The following is a 17,265-nucleotide window of genomic DNA, read 5'->3' on the forward strand; positions in this document are numbered from 1 at the left end:
TTAAAATGATATTTCTAGTCTGAATTGGTCTGGCTTCAACTTCCAGCCATTGGATTGGGCTGGACCTTAGAGCCCATTATCAAACATTTGCTCCCTATGGAGATACCTAGAGACTGTGACCAAGTCGTCCCTCAACCTTCTCCATGTTAAGCTCAACAAACTGAGCTCCTGGGCTCTCGCTATGAGGCAGGTTTTAGGATCCTTTAATCATTGCGGAGGTTAAGGCTAGGTTTACACTGGGGGCGGGGGAGTTTGACCTAAGATATGCAACTTCAGCTATGCGTATCTTAGGTCAATTTACCTGGCCGTGAGGACCGCGGCGAATCAACCGCTGCCGCTCCCCCAATTCCGCTTCTGCCTCTCGCCGCGGTGGAGTTCCGGAGTCAACGGCAGAGTAGTGTAGACGTACCCTAAGATTTTGTCTCAGTTATTTTTAGTAACTTCCCAGACACAAGGGCAAGAAACACAAATTCATGGAAGCCTGAAACCTGAGACTTTTACTAAAGATAACTGGGGGAGGGGGGAGAGGTTGGCAGCCTGAGTCCCACCGTGTCTGTATGTGTGAGGGGGGAGCCACAGGTCCCTCCAAGACCAGCTATGGCCATTGGGAGAATGCAGGAGGGAGAGCTCCGGCCCCGGCTGCTGAAGTGGGGAATGAAGGGACAGCCCTGGCCCCAGTCAGTGGCGAGGTGGGACAGCCACGGCCGCTGTGGGGGGGACAGATGGGGGACAGCTCCAGGCCCATCCGCTGACTGCTCTGGCCACAGCCGCTAACCACCCCAGCCACTGACCACCTTGGCTGTGGGGCAGGAGGCAGCGCCAGCCCCCACCACTGCCGCCGGGTGGGGTTGAAGCCAAAGAAGTCACAGACGTCCATTAAAATACCACAGACTCTGACACCTCCATGAATAAATCGTATCCTTGAATCATTCTCGTGGCTCTTCTCTGAGCCCTCTCCAGTTCACCAACATCCTTCTTGAATGGTGGGCACCAGAACTGGATAGACCGGTGAGCGACAGGTGAAGTCGAATGTCTTGGGTTTATTTTTCCTCTAGGTTAGTGATTTCTCCTCGAGCGGAGTCTCTGCTGGGTGTAACCACACCCCCTCCTCCCCCCGCATACACTTTTCTCCCATGGTTTCCACTCTGTCAGCAACTAAGGTACCAACGAGCGCAGCACAGATCCACAGCAGACATGTCCACTATGATTAAACTCCCTGCTCTGGGTTTCTCTTTGTTGAGACACGTGGAATACATTGTGAATTCAAAAGGAATCTTTTCCCCAGGTGGACAAAGTGTCTCTTTCACTTCCCCTGCCCCCCAGGGACACTCTGAGGTATTACAAGCACTGAGCTCCCCCATATCCACGGTCACCATCCCACGTGGACTCTCCAAGGTGTCACAAGCGCTGAGCTCCCCCGTGTCCATGGTCACCATCCCATGTGGACTCTCTGAGGTGTCACAAGCGCTGAGCTCCCCCATATCCACGGTCACCATCGCATGTGGACTCTCCGAGGTGTCACAAGCACTGAGCTCCCGTCTCCGCGGTCACCATCCCATGTGGATCCTCCAAGATCTAATGAGCATTGATCTCCCACAGAAGCCCTTTGTCCACGTGTCCCCTGTGGATTCTCCCAGGTGTAATAAGCCCTGAGCTCACCTGTGTCTGAGGCGTAATTAGCATTGCATTCCCACGGGAACCCTTTGCCCACGTGCCTGGCGTGTCCTTACTCCCAGCGTGGGTCTCTAACAAGGCACGAGCAATGCACCAAACCCTCCCCTCCATCCCTCCCCCGGCAGGCTGCTCATAGCGGGTTGGCCGCGTGGGTCCCGTGGTGTAAGATGAGCGCCGAGCTCTGGCTGAAGCTTTTCCCGCACTGGGTGCACTTGTAGGGGCGCTCGCCGGTGTGGATGCGCTGGTGGCGGATGAGGTGGGAGCTGCGGCTGAAGCTCTTGGCGCACTGCGGGCAGCGGTAGGGCTTCTCGCCGGTGTGGATGCGCTGGTGCTCCAGCAGGCGGGAGCTCTCGCAGAAGCGCTTGCCGCACTGGGCGCACTGGAAGGGCTTCTGGCCGGTGTGGAGGCGCTGGTGCTGGATGAGGTTGGAGCTCCAGGAGAAGCGCTTGCCGCACTGCGGGCAGTGGTAGGGCTTCTCGCCCGTGTGCATGCGCTGGTGCTGCAGCAGGTTGGAGTTCTGGGTGAAGCTCTTGGCGCAGGCCCCACACTTGTAGGGCTTCTCCCCCGTGTGGGTGCCCAGGTGGCGCATCAGGTGGGAGCTCTGGCTGAAGCCCTTGCCGCACTCCGTGCACTTGTAGGGCTTCCCCGGTGACGGGCGGGGGGCCGGGACGCCAGCGTAGGGAGGGGCCTGGCCCGGCTGGTCCTCTGCCTCACTCCCCCAGGCCTGGCCGAGCCGCTCCACCGGGGAGTTTCCCTCCAGGCCCCCGGCCTCAGCCTCATCCCTCCAGGCTGGGCCCAGACACTCCACTTCAGAGTCCCTCTGCTGCCCCCCGGCCTCGGCCCCCCAGGCTAGTTCTGGGTCCGGGCCCCGGGGATCGTTCCCGGCGGAGCCTCTCGTGGACATCCTGTGTGGCTGTGCGGCCTCTTGCCAGAGATCTCCCACCTCAGGCTCACTCCTGCCACCTGTGGAGACAAGAGAGGGGTGAGTCACTCCCCGAGCTGAGGGAGACGCCAGGGGCTGCTCATTGCAGCTGGCTGGGAATTTCTCATGGGGACGATATTTCAACGGCCAACGCACTTTCCTCCTGTGAGGAAGGGGGAATTTCTGTAACATTCCAACAATTCCAATGCGTGGTGCTTTGCATGACCACCCCCCGGGTTAAAGATCCGCTCTTGGGGCAGAGCCGGACAAAGGCTGAAATTAACCCATATCAATGGAGGCTCCGCAAAGACGGCAGGAACCCCAGGGACAGAGCAACTGATGCTTCTCCTCAGGAATCTCTGGCGGGCTGCATGTGGGAACGCAGCATGGGTCTGCAGGAGCTGGATAAGGAGATGAGACTCAGAGAGCTTGGCTAGTTTAGCCTCAGTGAAAGAAGGCTGAGGGGAGATATGATGCTCTTTATCAGTAGAGGAGAACCCCGTTTATCCAGTCTAATTGGGATCAGGCCCAGATCAGATCATCAAAACGTTGGATAAACCGGAGAAAGAGAAAATAGGATGCTGCAGCACCATCTAGTGGCCATAGGAGAGATCACCTACTTCTGGCCCTGCAGTTCTGGTTGTTCGGTAAATGCAGCAAGCCGGTTACGGAGGGTTGGATAAACAGAGTTCTACTGTACATCAGAGGGATAAACACCAGGGAGGGAGAGGAATTACTTAAGTTAAGCACCAGTGTGGACACAAGAACAAATGGATATAAACCGGCCAGCAACAAGTTTAGGCTAGAAATTAGATGAAGGTTTCTAGCCATCGGAGTGAAGTTCTGGAGGAGTGGGGGCCAAAAATCCTAACTGGCTTCCAGGCTAAGCTTGATAAGTTTACAGAAGGGATGATATGGTGACACTGCCTCCAATGGCATGTAGCCGATCTGTGACTGCTCGCAGCAAATATCTCCACCGGCCGGTGATGGGACACTGCACGGGGAGGGCTCTGAGTTACTACAGAGAATCCGCCCCCAGGTGTCTGGCTTGTGGGTGTTGCCCACATGCTCAGGGTCCAACTGATCACCATATTTGGGGGGCAGGAAGGAATTTTTCCCTGGGTCAGATCAGCAGAGGCCATGGGAGGTTTTTGTCTCTGCAGCATGGGGCACTTGCAGGTTTAAACTAGTGTTAATGGTGGAGTCTCCAACTTGAAGTCTTCATGATTTGAGGACTTCCGTAACTCAGCAAGAGGTTAGGGGTCTGTTACAGGAATGGGTGGGTGAGGTTCTGTGGCCTGCAACAGGCAGGAGGGCAGACTAGATCATGATGGTCCCTTCAGGCCTTATGGTCTACGAAAGGCATCAGGTGGCTGGAATAAGGGTGGCTTTGGGAGAGAGTCAGCAGCTCTGGGACTACCAGGGAGATGGAGAGAGATTGAGAAAGGGATTCCACAGCAGGGTGGTTGGGAGGACCACTGGCTTAGCCAGAAAGGACTACAGCTTAACCTTTAGTTCTCTATCCTACAACTTCCTGATGCTGGGTTCCAGTTAATAAACCCTGCTCTGCTTTGCAAACACTGCCAGGCGTCACTGCAAATACTCGCTGAGATGGATGGGTCCCTGAAGGGTGTACAAGTCTCTGACCAGGAGTCTAGCTCTGTTGGAGTCGTTGGGCAGAGCTCAGTGTGAAGAAGGAATGCTGGAGCTCAAAAGCTCAGTCTCAGAGGCGTTGATGCCGTGTAGCCTACATGAAGGAAGAGTGGGACCCCTTGGGGGTCCACCATACATATGGGGTTCTTCCCAGGGGCTGTTCAAAAGCTGGGGCGTAGCACGGATCCTGCAGATCTGTCAGCCTACTCCAAATCACATTCAGAATTTTCCTGGTGGAAATTTTAATTTTGCCAACTCTTTTCAATTTTCCATTGCGAAACGGAAACAGAAGATTTTGTTCCAGGTCAGTTTGACCCAAATTGAAATATTTTGGATTGCTCAACTGGCCTGAAACATTTAGTTGCAAATCAGTTCGGCTTTAAACAGCATTTCCCTCCCTCATAGGATAAAATCATTAAGGACTGTGAAGCGCTTGGAGATCTACTGATGAAAAACAGCTAGGTATTATTATTATTTCCATATTGTGGTCCATTGCCTCATGGGAGTTGTTTCCAGATCCCCATTCTCCCATATGGGCTGGGCTCCCTGACTGGACTACATCTCCCATGATGCAACATAGTCTCCCCCTCACTGAGCCATGTGGTGCATCATGGGAGATGCAGTCTGGCCAGGCACCCTGGCCCATAGGCAAGAAGGGAGGCATGAGGCACATGAACTACAATTCCCATGATGCACCATGATGAAAGTTTAATACTGCACTAACTCAAAACAAGGTTTGGCAAAATTCAATTTTGAATATGTATAATTTTAATAGATTATATCAATGCTTATTTTTCAGATTTTTTTCTTGTTTTTATCGATTTGAATTTTCACAGTTGCATAAAATTATGGGGTTTAAGTCTTTTTTATTTTTATCAATTTAAATTTTCACAGTTGTGGGAAATTGGATCAGACAATGGAGGAGGGTCAGACAATTATTTTATGACAGTAGATGTTGAGATTCAAAAAGTTAAAGCTTGATAATCGTTAAAACACAAAATGGTCAATGTCCGATCAAAATGAGCAAAGTAAATATTCTTAAATCAGACTCTGATGAGCAGCATTTTTCTTACTTTGCTTATCTGTAAATTTAAATTTTTAGCAATGGAAACATTGTTTTAGGAGTTTGTATGTGTGCACAGTGAAATCAACGTTTACCGAGAAAAACCCTTCAAAGCCGACTGAAAACAAAGCATTTTGAGGTCACCTCACTGCTCCCCAGTGAAGCATTTCCATTCAGGGATAGCAAAATATTCCACATCAAGCAAAAAAGGAGAAGTGTGTAGTGGCCTGGTTTGGTCTGGATACCCACCGACCCAGACGTGTTGCCATGCAGTTCGAGAAGGGAGGCTTTGCACTCGGAGCGGAAGGTGGTGAGGTTTGAGATGCTCCAGTGGAGAATCATACCACTCTCATTTTGGTCTGGAGCGGAGTAGAACCCATGTGCCCTGCCACAACACCCCTTTAAAAGGAGGCAGGGTCAATCCCACCTGGGCCTTTTATATCTCTGCAGACCAGGCTGTCAGTCACGAGCTCTGGGATGTAAATCAGGCTCGGTCCATTTCCCCTTAAAGGGGCCGCTCACCCTGTGCCAGACCCAACAGCACCAAATATCGCAGTGGGTACTCTTCATAGCAGTGCTGCCTAGTGGATAAAGCACAGCACACAGGTCAGCTGGGCTCTCTCTCCAGGTCTGCACTGGGTGACCTTGTGCATGCCACTTTCCCCTGTCTGTGCAAAACGAGGACAATAGTACGGCCCATTTTTTGACATGTTGCGAAAAGACCCAATTGACTTGTTCACAGGACCAATGGGACGAAGTGGGAATGTTCTGTGATATTTGCGTGACACCTATACCCGCCTCCATTTCTACTTTGCATTGCTACCCAGTGGGAACGCAAGGGTGAGCGCTGCTCTTGGTAGGTGAACTCCGCTTGGCCTCACTTGAGGACAATGGACTGAGAGGTGAGAAAAGTCGGCTTTTGGGGGAGGCTCATCTGCCCTCACTTGGGATGTGAAACAGTCAGAGGAAGAGAGCCTGAAACGGAGTCCACAGGAGCCTGGCTGGCAGATTGCGCTGGCATGGCCAGGACGGACAATTTCTTGATCAGCGTTTCTCAAACTGGGGGTCCTGAGCCAAAAGGGGGTCACAAGCCTATTGTAAGGGGGCGGGGGTGTCACGGCATTGCCCCCCTTGCTTCTCCACTCTCCAGCCAACCAGCTCTGAAGGCAGCAGTGGCGGCTGGCCAGGTGCCCAGCTCTGAAGGCAGCGCCGCCGCCAGCAGCAGCACAGAAGTAAGGGTGGCCTGGTATGGGTAGGGTTGATAGTCATTTCTGGGGCGGCTGTCACAGCCTGAAATATTTTTAAAGGGGGTTCCAGCAAAAAAAAAAAAAAAAGTATGAGAACCCCTGGTCTTGACCTTTATGGCTCTGTGCTAACCTAAGGATTTCCCTGTGGTGGGTTGCAGGTGACCAATAAACCCAGCTCTGGTGTGAAAGGCTGCCTGGTGTTGATGCAAATACTGGACAATCAAAAGAAAGCAATTCAGCTGACCCAACGCTAAGCCATATCTGGGATTTTGTTTAGCCACTTTCAAAACGTATGGCTTTTTAGGACCGATTCAGGATGCAACTCTTCCTTCTAAAGCCCAAACTGATCTCCCGCATTCCTCACCTGCACAGGTTCCCCTCAGGACCACCCTTTCCGTGGAGTCCTGGAGATGCGGGGCGCAGGGCCCTTCCCCTCGCCTCATCTGGAACAGCACGTCGTGGGGGCAGGGGGCTGGGAATCCTGTTCATGGGGGAAGGGAACAGGATCAAAGGTCAAATGAGCGCAACGAAGCCTGCTGCGTGATCTCGACTCGCCTCCTCTTTGTACTGGGTGTGGGCCAACTGGGTTGGGGGGGAGGGGAGAATCCTTCCTGACCCTTGCAGGCACATGGCTGAAGCCCTGAAGCATGAGGTTGGATTAAAGTCACTGTTTTAAGGCAGAGTTGGGAGTGGTCTGAGCAGGTTGAGGGTAGGTGATGGGTGGCGGGGATCCCCGCACAGAATCCCCAGTGCTGGATGGGTCAGTGGGGGGAAGGTATGGGGATGCCCCCAGGCAAGCAATATTGCTTCCCCCCAGAAAGAAAGGGATGAAGAGGGGGATTCCAGGGCCAGAAGGGACCACCCTGATGCCCAGCTGGAGATTAGATGAGAATATCAGAGACACTCGGCTCCTAATACCCCAGGGAAATGGGGCCTTCCCCAGTTCCATCAGGGCCTGCCCATGATCCTGTACGGCTCCGCCTCCCCACACCGACCCTACTATGCCCATAACATGCACGGCACCACAGTGGGTTCACTCGCCCCCCAGACCCTCAATATTATCACCGAGTGCTCCCCAGCCGCAGTGCTCACTCAGTCTGTGTGTGTAGGCGAGGATGCTAGCCCCATTGTACAGAGAGGGAAACTGAGGCACAGTGGGGCACAGACACTTGCCCATGGCTACATGGCAGAGCCAGGAATGGAACCCTGGTCTCCTGCTCTAGCAACTAGGCAAGCTGCCCTCGGTATCTGCAGCGTTAGCACCAAGCCCAGCACTCGGGCCCTGGCAGAGCGGGGGTGGGGGGAGGAGCGCTTGGGTAGTACAGCAGGCTCAGAGGGCTGCTTATTAACTTTGATGAGAGGGAAATCAAAGCTCAGATGAAGAGGAGGGATAATGGGGTAAGTGGCAGTGAAAGCTCTGCACAGACTCCCCGGACCTGGCTGGGACAGTGCGGAGGGGAGATGGGGGGGATCCCCAGATAGACTCCCCAGGACTGCCTGGGTCGAGGGTGCGGGGGAGGGAATGGGTGGATCCCAGTTAAGCCTCTCCAGAGCAGGCGGGGAGGAATGGGAGGATCCCCACAGACTCCGTGAGGCTGGCTGGGGCAGTGGTGGGGGAGATGGGGGGATCCCCGCACAGACTCCCCAGCGGGGGGGAGGGGGGATCCCCGCACAGACTCCCGGGGGGGGGCTGGGGCATGGGTGGGGGAGGGGGATTCCCGCACAGACTCCCCGGGGGGGCTGGGGCATGGGTGGGGGAGGGGGATTCCCGCACAGACTCCCCGGGGGGGCGGGGGCATGGGTGGGGGAGGGGGATCCCCGCACAGACTCCCCGGCGGGGGGGAGGGGGGATCCCCGCACAGACTCCCCGGCGGGGCAATGGGGAGACTCCCGCCCATCCCCCCTCATGCCGGGCTCCCCTCTCACCCCCCCGGGCGCTGCTCCGCGCCGCCGCCGCCCCGGGCCCCGCGCAGCCGGATGGCCCCGTCCTGGCCGGGCTGCCACACCCGGAAGCTCCGGTCTCAGTTGCATCCTCCGGCCCCGCCCCCCGCACCGCTCTGCCCCGCGGCCGCCGGCTCGCTGGTTTTAACCCGCCCCTCGCCGGGGCGCTGGGCTTGCCAACCCTCCGGGAGTGTGGATCAAGCCTGAGCGACTTTGGAACCTAAGTCTGAGCTCCTAAATCACCTAGGCCCTTGTGAAAAAATTACATTCCTGCATGTGCTTCTCCTTACGCCCTGAGTCAGTGCGACAGATCGATGGAAGAGCTGGGGAACGTTGGGTGCCGAGAGATTAGGGTGACCAGACGTTAAGGGGGAAATATCGGGCCCACCTCGGGGGGGGGGGGGAGGCGTTTTTTGGGGGTGTTTTTTACACTCACCCGTCTGGGAGTTCGGCAGCAATTCTGCAGAGAGCCCTTCAGTTGCAGACGGTCTTCGGTGGTGGGTAATAAACCTTGCCACCAAAGACAGACGCACCCGCCGCTGAAATACCGCCAAAGGCCGTCCGCGACTGAAGGACTCTCTGCCGAATTGCTGCCAGAGACCAGGAAACAAAATATCGGGACAAATGGCGTCCCGACCGTATTCTGGTCAGGACACGGGACAAACCCCTTAAAATCGGGACATCTGCTCACCCTATGAGAGATTGAAAGGGTTCCCTTGGGAACCCCCTGCTTAACACTCTCCTTTGCTGTGCTGCCCACAGAAAACTTGACAATGCTTGGGCGGCTGGTGTGTTATGACCACTGCCTGTCATGCTACCCAATGCTGTCTCCTTGTTCTCGTCTGTCTCCATGGCGTGTCTTGTTTTATCCTCCCAAGTTTCACTTTTTTTTCCGGTGGTGGTACCAGCCATAGCCCAGGACTCCATTACGCTAGGTGCTGTACGTTATTTATTCAGAGTAGTACAGTAGCACTAGGAGGCCCAGGCATGAACTCCACTGCACCAGGTGCTGTACAAACACAGAACCAAAAGCCGGCTCCAAAGAGCTACAGGAATAGAAATAATGGCAAAGAGCCGTTTTGCTTTTGAATGTCAAGTGCTTTAATGTTTCTGCCGTTATTTCTTCTGTACATAATAAAGATTTGAAAGCATCTTTATCGTAGGGTCGCTATGGCACAAGCAGGCCAGAGACACTCAACACAGCCTCTGGAATATGATAAAAGGGCTTAATATTGCAAAGCCAAGGTTCTTAAAAACATTTAAAATTGGAGCTGGGCACAGAACGGATTTTTTCGGTTCGCTGATAATGCTGGAAAAAATAAATAAATAAATAAACAATGAATTGCAGAGTGACGCTAAAAGGAAATTTTTTGAAATTTGGATTGCAAAGTCAAAGCAGAAAGTTGTTTCAGATCAACATTTCATTTGACCCGAAATTAAACATTTTATTTCAACTCTACGCATTTTATAAAACAAAAATAGAAGGAAATTGAGACAAAAAGTCACTTTGAATTAAAAAAAACCACATATATAAAATGTTTCACTTTGCAAGTGTCAAAAGAAAATCTATATTTTTGGGAAACCAGCACAAAGTCACCAAATATTTTGGTGCCAGCGAATCTATATTTGTGACCAATAATAATCCAGCAGAATAATTTTGCCCAGCTCCAATCTTAACACCTTCAAGCCTCTCCAACACAAAACTTTTCCCTCTGTTGTTCCATCTGCCAAACTGCATGAAAAGAAGTAAAAAAAGACGCAATCAAATCCCGGCCTAATGACCCTTTGTCAAACAGGGAGCCACTTTCACTGTTGCAGGGATATGACATGATCATCGATGGGAGGAAATCATCCACAAGGCAGACTGTCCATTAAAATATGGTTATGAAAATAGTTCCACACGAAAGGATATATTTGTCTATTGTTTTTCTTTTTGCATTTTTTTTGTTTTGTTTTGTTTTTTAAGAAAAGAACTAGAAAATACCATACTAAGGCGCTAGGTTGAAAGAGCACGGAGGAACATGATGTGGTTAACAGATAATAATGGCACTGTAGTTAGAGACTCTTGTGATTCTTACACACAAAGGGGCAGAGTTAAGGTTATCCAGAAAACCATAACTAGCATTTCCTGCTTCAATAGGCCATTGATCTACTCGGGAATTGGCAAAGTACAACCCTAAATTGTAATTTTAGCATTTCATGACTTGAAAGAACACTGGTAGAAAGGAGAGGTGGTGTTTCTGGTCAGCCTCGAACAGGACATTTATATGCAGAGCTGGTGGGGAAAATGAGGAGGTTTTGCCACAGAAACTTTAGACAAAAATGGGAGGGGAAAGGGAGAGTTTTTGCTGAAATTTTCCACAGGAAATTTCAAGCTTTTGGAAAAAAAAAACCAAAAAAATCCCAAATACAAACGCTCTTGCCTGAAAACTGAAACATTTTCCTCAAAACTTGACATATTTTTGGCCAAATCACAAAATATTTAAAATTCTGAAATGCCACGATGGTGCCTCATAGGAGTTGTAGTTCAGGGACCTCATGCTCCTATTCTTCTCAGTCAGACTACATCTCCCATGATGCATAACAGTCTCTCCTCTTTCTAAAACACTGCAGTGCCTCATAGAAATTGCAGTTCAGGAGCCTCATGCTCCCATTCTTCTCCATATGCCATCCTCTTTGGTTCGACTACATCTCCCATGATGCATTCAGGTCACCCTGCAGATGACCTATCATGCCCACATTGCATCATGGGAGATGTAATCTTGATGGTTAGCCTGGCCTACAGCATGAGGCAACCAAAGTGCAACTCCCATGATACACTGAAGTGGCTCAGTAACAGGAGATTAGGGAGAAATGGGTTTTTACCCACGAAAGCATATGCCCAAATGATTCTGTTAGTTTTTAAGGTGCCATTCCTTGTTATGTTTTTAGGGGAAATCATGGTGCATCATGGGAGATGCAGGCCAACCAAGAAGCTCAGCCTAGAGTGGAGAATGAGGGCATGAAGCAATTGCACTACAACTCCCATGAGGCAGTTCAGCAGTATTTCAGAATAGAAAAATTTCAGGTTTTGGCTGATGTTTTTCTGACAAAAAAAACTGAAACTTTCTGGAGGAACCAGACACATTTTATTGGATCAACCCCCCAATTTTCCAGCTGAAAAACAATTCATTAATAATGATACCTAGCACTTTTCATCAACAGATCTCAAAGCACTTTAGTATCATTACCTCCACTTTGCAGATGGGGAAAAAGAGGCACAGAAAGGGAAAGTGACTTGCAGCAGGGGAGAGCTAGGAATAGAACCCAGGTCTTGTGAGTGCCAGTCCAGGCCAGTGCCCTCCCCTTGAGGCCAGACTGCTCTAAAGAGAGCCCACCGTGTGATATCTGGCAACACTGGGTCTGTGACAGGGTGGGCATAGCTTCATTGGAGCCCCCAGAGCATGTGACGGACAACTAGGTCGGTGCAGCTGAGACTGGCCCTGCCTCCTCTTAAAGGGCCAGCACGCCCTTTATTTGTATGGTCTCTACGCCATATGTGACTGGGTCCGTCACCGGGCGAATGGCCCCTTTAAAAGGCAGTGGGCGTGACCTCACCAGAGCCCCCAAAGCATGAGACCGACAACCAGGCTGGCACAGCTGATGCTGGCCCTGCCTCCTCTTAAAGGGACCAACACCCCCCTTTATTTGTAGGGTCTGTGCGCTGCGTGGCTTCTCTGGTGGGTGATGAGCCCTGATCGCTGACGGAAGCTCTTGCCGCACTCGCCGCACCGGTAGGGCTTTTCCCCCGTGTGGATCCGCCGGTGGATGGTCAGGTGGGAGCTGACGGAGAAGCCCCGGCCGCACTCGGCACAGCGGTAAGGCCGCTCCCCGGTGTGGGTCCGCTGGTGGAGGTTGAGGGTGGAGCTCTGGCTGAACCGCTTCCCGCAGTGGTGGCACTGGTAGGGCTTCTCCCCGGTGTGGGTGCGCTGGTGCTTGGCCAGGTGGGAGCTGACGGCGAAGCTCCGCCCGCACTCGGTGCACTTGTAGGGCTTCTCCCCGGTGTGGGTGCGCCGGTGCAGCACCAGGGTGGAGCTTTGGCTGAAGCTCTTCCCACACTCGCCGCACCGGTAGGGCTTCTCTCCCGTGTGGATCCGCCGGTGGATGGTCAGGTGCGAGCTGACCGAGAAGCTCTTCCCGCAGTCAGGGCACTGGTAGAATCTCTCTGCTGCCGGGACCCGCGGCTGGGGTGGCTGCGGCGGCAGCTGGGCAGGGCGCACACTTTGGCCAAAACTGCCCCCACACTGGGTGCACACGGTCTGGCTCCCTCCAGGCTGGGGGAGAGGCAGGGCCTGGACCCGCTGCAGGGCAGCACTGCCCTCTTTGAGTTTCTTCAGGCCCTCGCTGTCGGCAGCCGTTTTGCTCCATGGCTTTCCTGCTAGCCTGGCCTGGCTCTGGCAGGTGGCTGCGTGGCCTGGGGCCTGGTAAACGTTCCCTTCGGATCTCATCCCTGGTAATGTCCCGTGGGACTGTGCTGTCTCGGGGCCTCCCTGCTGCAGGGCTGGGTTAATAATTCCACTATCTGCGAGGATAAAGAGAGAATCCAAACATGATTTTCCAGACTGTTATCTCATCAGCACCTCTCTGTTCTGTTTCCTTGTTCCCCAGAATCTTAACTTTCATTTTATTTTTTAAAAAAGTCTCTAGCTGCTATGGTTGTGAAGAAAACCAGGAAAATGCAAATTGAGGGCATAACTGACGCTGCCTGAGTCTGCTGAGAGCCTGAGCCTGTTGCTGTGTGAGGTGTGAATTCACTGAACAATGGTTCTGAGAAGTGCGGGCAAAGTTTATTTTACACATGGAGCTTGGAATGGTAGCACCAGCTTCCCCCACATCCCACCCAATTTGCTGCCAGAGCTGGGGAGGAAAGAAGAAGAACTGAGGGGCATGGAAATTAACTCATTAGAATGCCGAAAAATAAACCCAGCTGCCTTAATAACCCTTCCGCAGTTGTTCTTCCACCTCGTACGTGGACAGGCAGTGATGAGGGGAGGGAGCTACTGCCCAATGTGGGGTAGGATGGGGAAAGCCACGAGTGATGCATCCGCCACTCCTGACTGCATGCCCCTTTGGGCAGGGACCATCTTTCTGTTCTGGGTTTGTACAGCGCCTAGCACAATGAGGTCCTGGGCCATTACCAGAGCTCCTAGGTGCTACCGTAATACACCTAATACATAATTTATGGCACCTAGCACAATGGGGTCCTGAGCTATGACCGGGGCTCCCAGTGTTACCGTAATACGCCCAGTAAATAACAATGATAACAGTTGTAATCCTCTCCTATATGAGGTACAATTGAGAGAATTCACAAGTAGAGCTGGGCAAATAATGGCTTTTTCGATCCACTGGCAATTTGGAAAAATTAAAAAAAAAATCAATTTCAGGTACAATTGAAAATAAAAATTTTCAAAATGTTCAGGTATTCAAAAAGTCAAATATATACACATCTATATATTGATTTGGGTGGAAGGGGACATTTCATTTTAAGAAAATCAGAATGTGTTGTTTTTATTTTGACCCTTTCTAACCATTTTCTCGGGGGGGGGGGGGTAGGTTATTATATATAAAAATAAAGGAAATTTTGAAACCAAGTCATTTCACACTGAAAAATCGAAACATTTTGTCCAATACTCTGACTTTGGGGGGAATTTAATTTAATTTAATTTTTCGGGGAAGCTGAATGTGGCAGAACTGAAACGATTTGACCGAGGTCACCCAGCCGGAGAGATGGCAATAGGTCTGCTGAGCTCCAGTCCAGGGCTCTATCCACTAGGCCATGCTGCCTCACATTTTCTTTCTCCCGCCTCGTGAGCCTTGGCTACTTAGGCTGTGAGCTTTCAGAGGCAGAGAGGGTCTCTCAATATGTTGACGACCTCTTGAGGGTCCGTTCAGCCCTGGCCTGGGCCTGGCACCACGGGGTGCTGCGGAGTCTCTGAGTGCTAGGGTAACAATGCTATAATTTAGTTCTGGCAAAGCTGAAGAGATTGGAGAGTGGGTAAGTCTGGGTGGGGGAGAAGAGACGGGGTGGGAAGCACTATGAACTAGTGGCTAAAGCACTGGACTGGGGTTCAGGCCCCAGCTTTGCCACCGGCCTGAGGGGTGACCTTGGTAAATCACTTCATCTCTCCGTACCGCAGTGTCCCCATCTATAGCATAGGGATAAGGATACAGCTCTCCTGAGGGAAAGCGCAATACGACAGCCAGATATTATGAGCAATGCCACGGCAAAATTCTTCGGACAAACCCCTTTTTTCAGCGAAAAACACAGGCCCAGGTCGCCTGAACGCTGTGTGAATTGGAGTCAAGCATGGCAAATTGTTTCAGTTGCTTAAAAAAAGGGGGGGGGGGGGACAAATCCAAATGTTTGGATCAAAATGACTTTTCATTTCCAAATTTCCTTTGCTTTTATTAAATAGTAATTTTAAAAACAGTAAAAAGATGCCTGAAATCGAAAGGAAACGCTTCGGTTTACATCAAACACAATGTTTTGTCTGACCCAAAATTTTTGTTGCAGGATGACCCCTAAGGTTTTTTTTTCCCTCCGTTTTCCAGATCTGCCCCGTAATCAAAAACATCAGTTATTAGCTCAGCTCTAGCCGTGGCATTTCTGACCCTTCTTTCTCATCACAGGTGTGGAGGCGATTGTCTCCTTCCCACTCACTTGGATTCAGGGGATGGGGGAACTGACACCCCAAATCTAAGGGGGAGACCCCAGAGTTAGAGCCAATCTGGGCACATCTGAGCCTGCCCAGCCCCGAATATCAAGGGGGATCCTTACCCCGAGAAAGAAGCGTCCCGTAGTTCTCCGGAACCATGTCCCTGTAGACGGGCCTTGGAGCGGGGTCCAGCAGAGCCCACTGGATCTCAGCAAAATACATTGGACCTGCCTCTAATGTCCCAGCGCCCTGGAACGAGAAGGGTCTAAGCTTGCGGCAACCCAGCATCCAGCCCCACATCCTCTGGCTCAGCCCTGCCCCCCTCAGTCCAGCCCCACATCCGCTGGCTCAGCCCTGCCCCCCCTCAATCCCCCAACTCAGCCCTGCCCCTCTAATCCCAGCCCCACATCCCTGCAGCTCTGCTCCACTCACCCCAGCCCCAAATCCTACCCAGCCCTGCCCCCTTGCTATGTGTTGTGTCCCTACAGCGCCTAGCACACTGGGGTCCTGGGCCATCACTGGGGTGCCTAGTGCTACCGTAATACCCCTAATAAACAATGTACAGCACCCGGCACAGCGGGGGTCTTGGCGTGTGCCGGGCTCTCCGAGCCACGACTGCGACCGCAAACAAGAAAGCGGAGCCCTAATCTTACCTAGCGCTTTGCGGAGCGCCTCAGCCCGCTGCGCAGAGGGGGAAACTGAGGCACGGAGCGGGCGGGGAGCAGAACCCAGGCGTCCTGCGCTGGCCGCGCCCCCCGGGGAGCCTCCAGCCCGGCTGCCGGGGGGATCTGCCCCGCCAGGCCGCCGCCGCCTACCTGGGCCTGGTCCCGGTCCCGGTCCCGGTCGGGCAGCCCCAGCCGGCGCGGGGAGGCCGGGGCCCGGGGCGGGCGCTGCGCTGCGCACGCCGCTGACCCGGGAAGTTCAGCCCCGCCGGGGTGAGCGGGGAGCCGGGGCCGGGGCCGGGGTCGGGGCCGAGCCGAGCGGCGCTGAGAGCCCCGGAGCTCCCGGCACAGCGCCCCGCCCGCCCCATCGGCCCCAGCCCCGCCCCCAGAGCCTGGATGGGCCCCCGAGCCCCTCCCGTCCCACAGCCGGACTCCCCGCGAGACCCTGAGTCTCCCTCGCACCCCACAGAAACCCCTGGCCCCTCCCGCCCCACAGCCAGACCCCCGAGACCCTGAACCCCTTCCCACCCCACATCCGGACCCCACAGAGACCCTGAATCCGCTCCTGCCCCACAGCCGGACCCCAGAGACCCCGCCCCGCCCCACATCCGGACTCCCCCGAGACCCTGAGTCTCCCTCACGCCCCACAGCCAGACCCCAGAGACCCCAAGCCTCCCTCCCGTGCCACACATGGACCCCCCCCCGGGACCCTGAACCCCCTTCCTGACCCATAGCTGGACCCCACAGGGATCCCGACCCACCTCTCACCCTACAGCTGGACCCCCCCAGAGACCCCAATCCCCCCTCCTGCCCCACACCTGGACCCCACACCCAGACCCCCCAACACCTCTCCTGCCTAGGGTGACCAGACAGCAAGTGTGAAAAATCGGACAGAACGTGGTGGGTAATAGGTGCCTATCTAAGAAAAAGCTCCAAATATCAGGACTGTCCCTATAAAATAGGAACAATCTGGTTACCCTACTCCCGCCCCATTCGCAGACCCCCAACACCTCTCCTGCCTGACACCCAGACCCCAACACCCCTCCCACCCCCATACAGACCCCCGATGCCCCTCCTGCCTCACACCCAGACCCCAATGCCCCAATCACCCCACATACAGACCCCCATGCTCCTCCCACCCCGAGCTCTGCAGAGACTCCCAACACTCCTCCTGCCCCACACCCAGACCCTAACACCCCTCCCACTCTGACCCCCGCAGAGACCCCCAACGCTCCTGCCCCACACACACACCCCAATGCCCCTCCCACCCTGCACACAGACCACCAATGCTCCTCGTGCCCCACACCCAGACCACATCTCCCCTCCAGTCCCGCTCTCAATCCCACACAGACCCCCAATGCTCCTCCTGCCCCACACCCAGACCCCCAACGCTTCTCCTGCCCCAACC

General features: G+C 53.6%; 1 protein-coding gene across 1 annotated transcript; it reads right to left on the reverse strand.

The window, feature by feature from the left end:
* Nucleotides 1-457: 457 nt before the first annotated feature.
* On the reverse strand, nucleotides 458-16,001 carry LOC120394317 (zinc finger protein 436-like). The gene is made up of 6 exons (XM_039518573.1): nucleotides 15,849-16,001; nucleotides 15,318-15,444; nucleotides 12,186-13,061; nucleotides 8,486-8,638; nucleotides 6,924-7,040; nucleotides 458-2,637 (listed from the first exon to the last, which is right to left on the reverse strand). Exons 2-6 carry the CDS (start codon nucleotides 15,415-15,417, stop codon nucleotides 1,805-1,807), a joined length of 2,079 nt encoding a protein of 692 aa, XP_039374507.1. The 5' UTR covers nucleotides 15,418-15,444; nucleotides 15,849-16,001; the 3' UTR covers nucleotides 458-1,804.
* Nucleotides 16,002-17,265: the final 1,264 nt, after the last annotated feature.

Source organism: Mauremys reevesii, unplaced genomic scaffold (genome assembly GCF_016161935.1).
Source record: "Mauremys reevesii isolate NIE-2019 unplaced genomic scaffold, ASM1616193v1 Contig50, whole genome shotgun sequence".
Classification (NCBI taxonomy): Eukaryota; Metazoa; Chordata; order Testudines; family Geoemydidae; genus Mauremys; species Mauremys reevesii.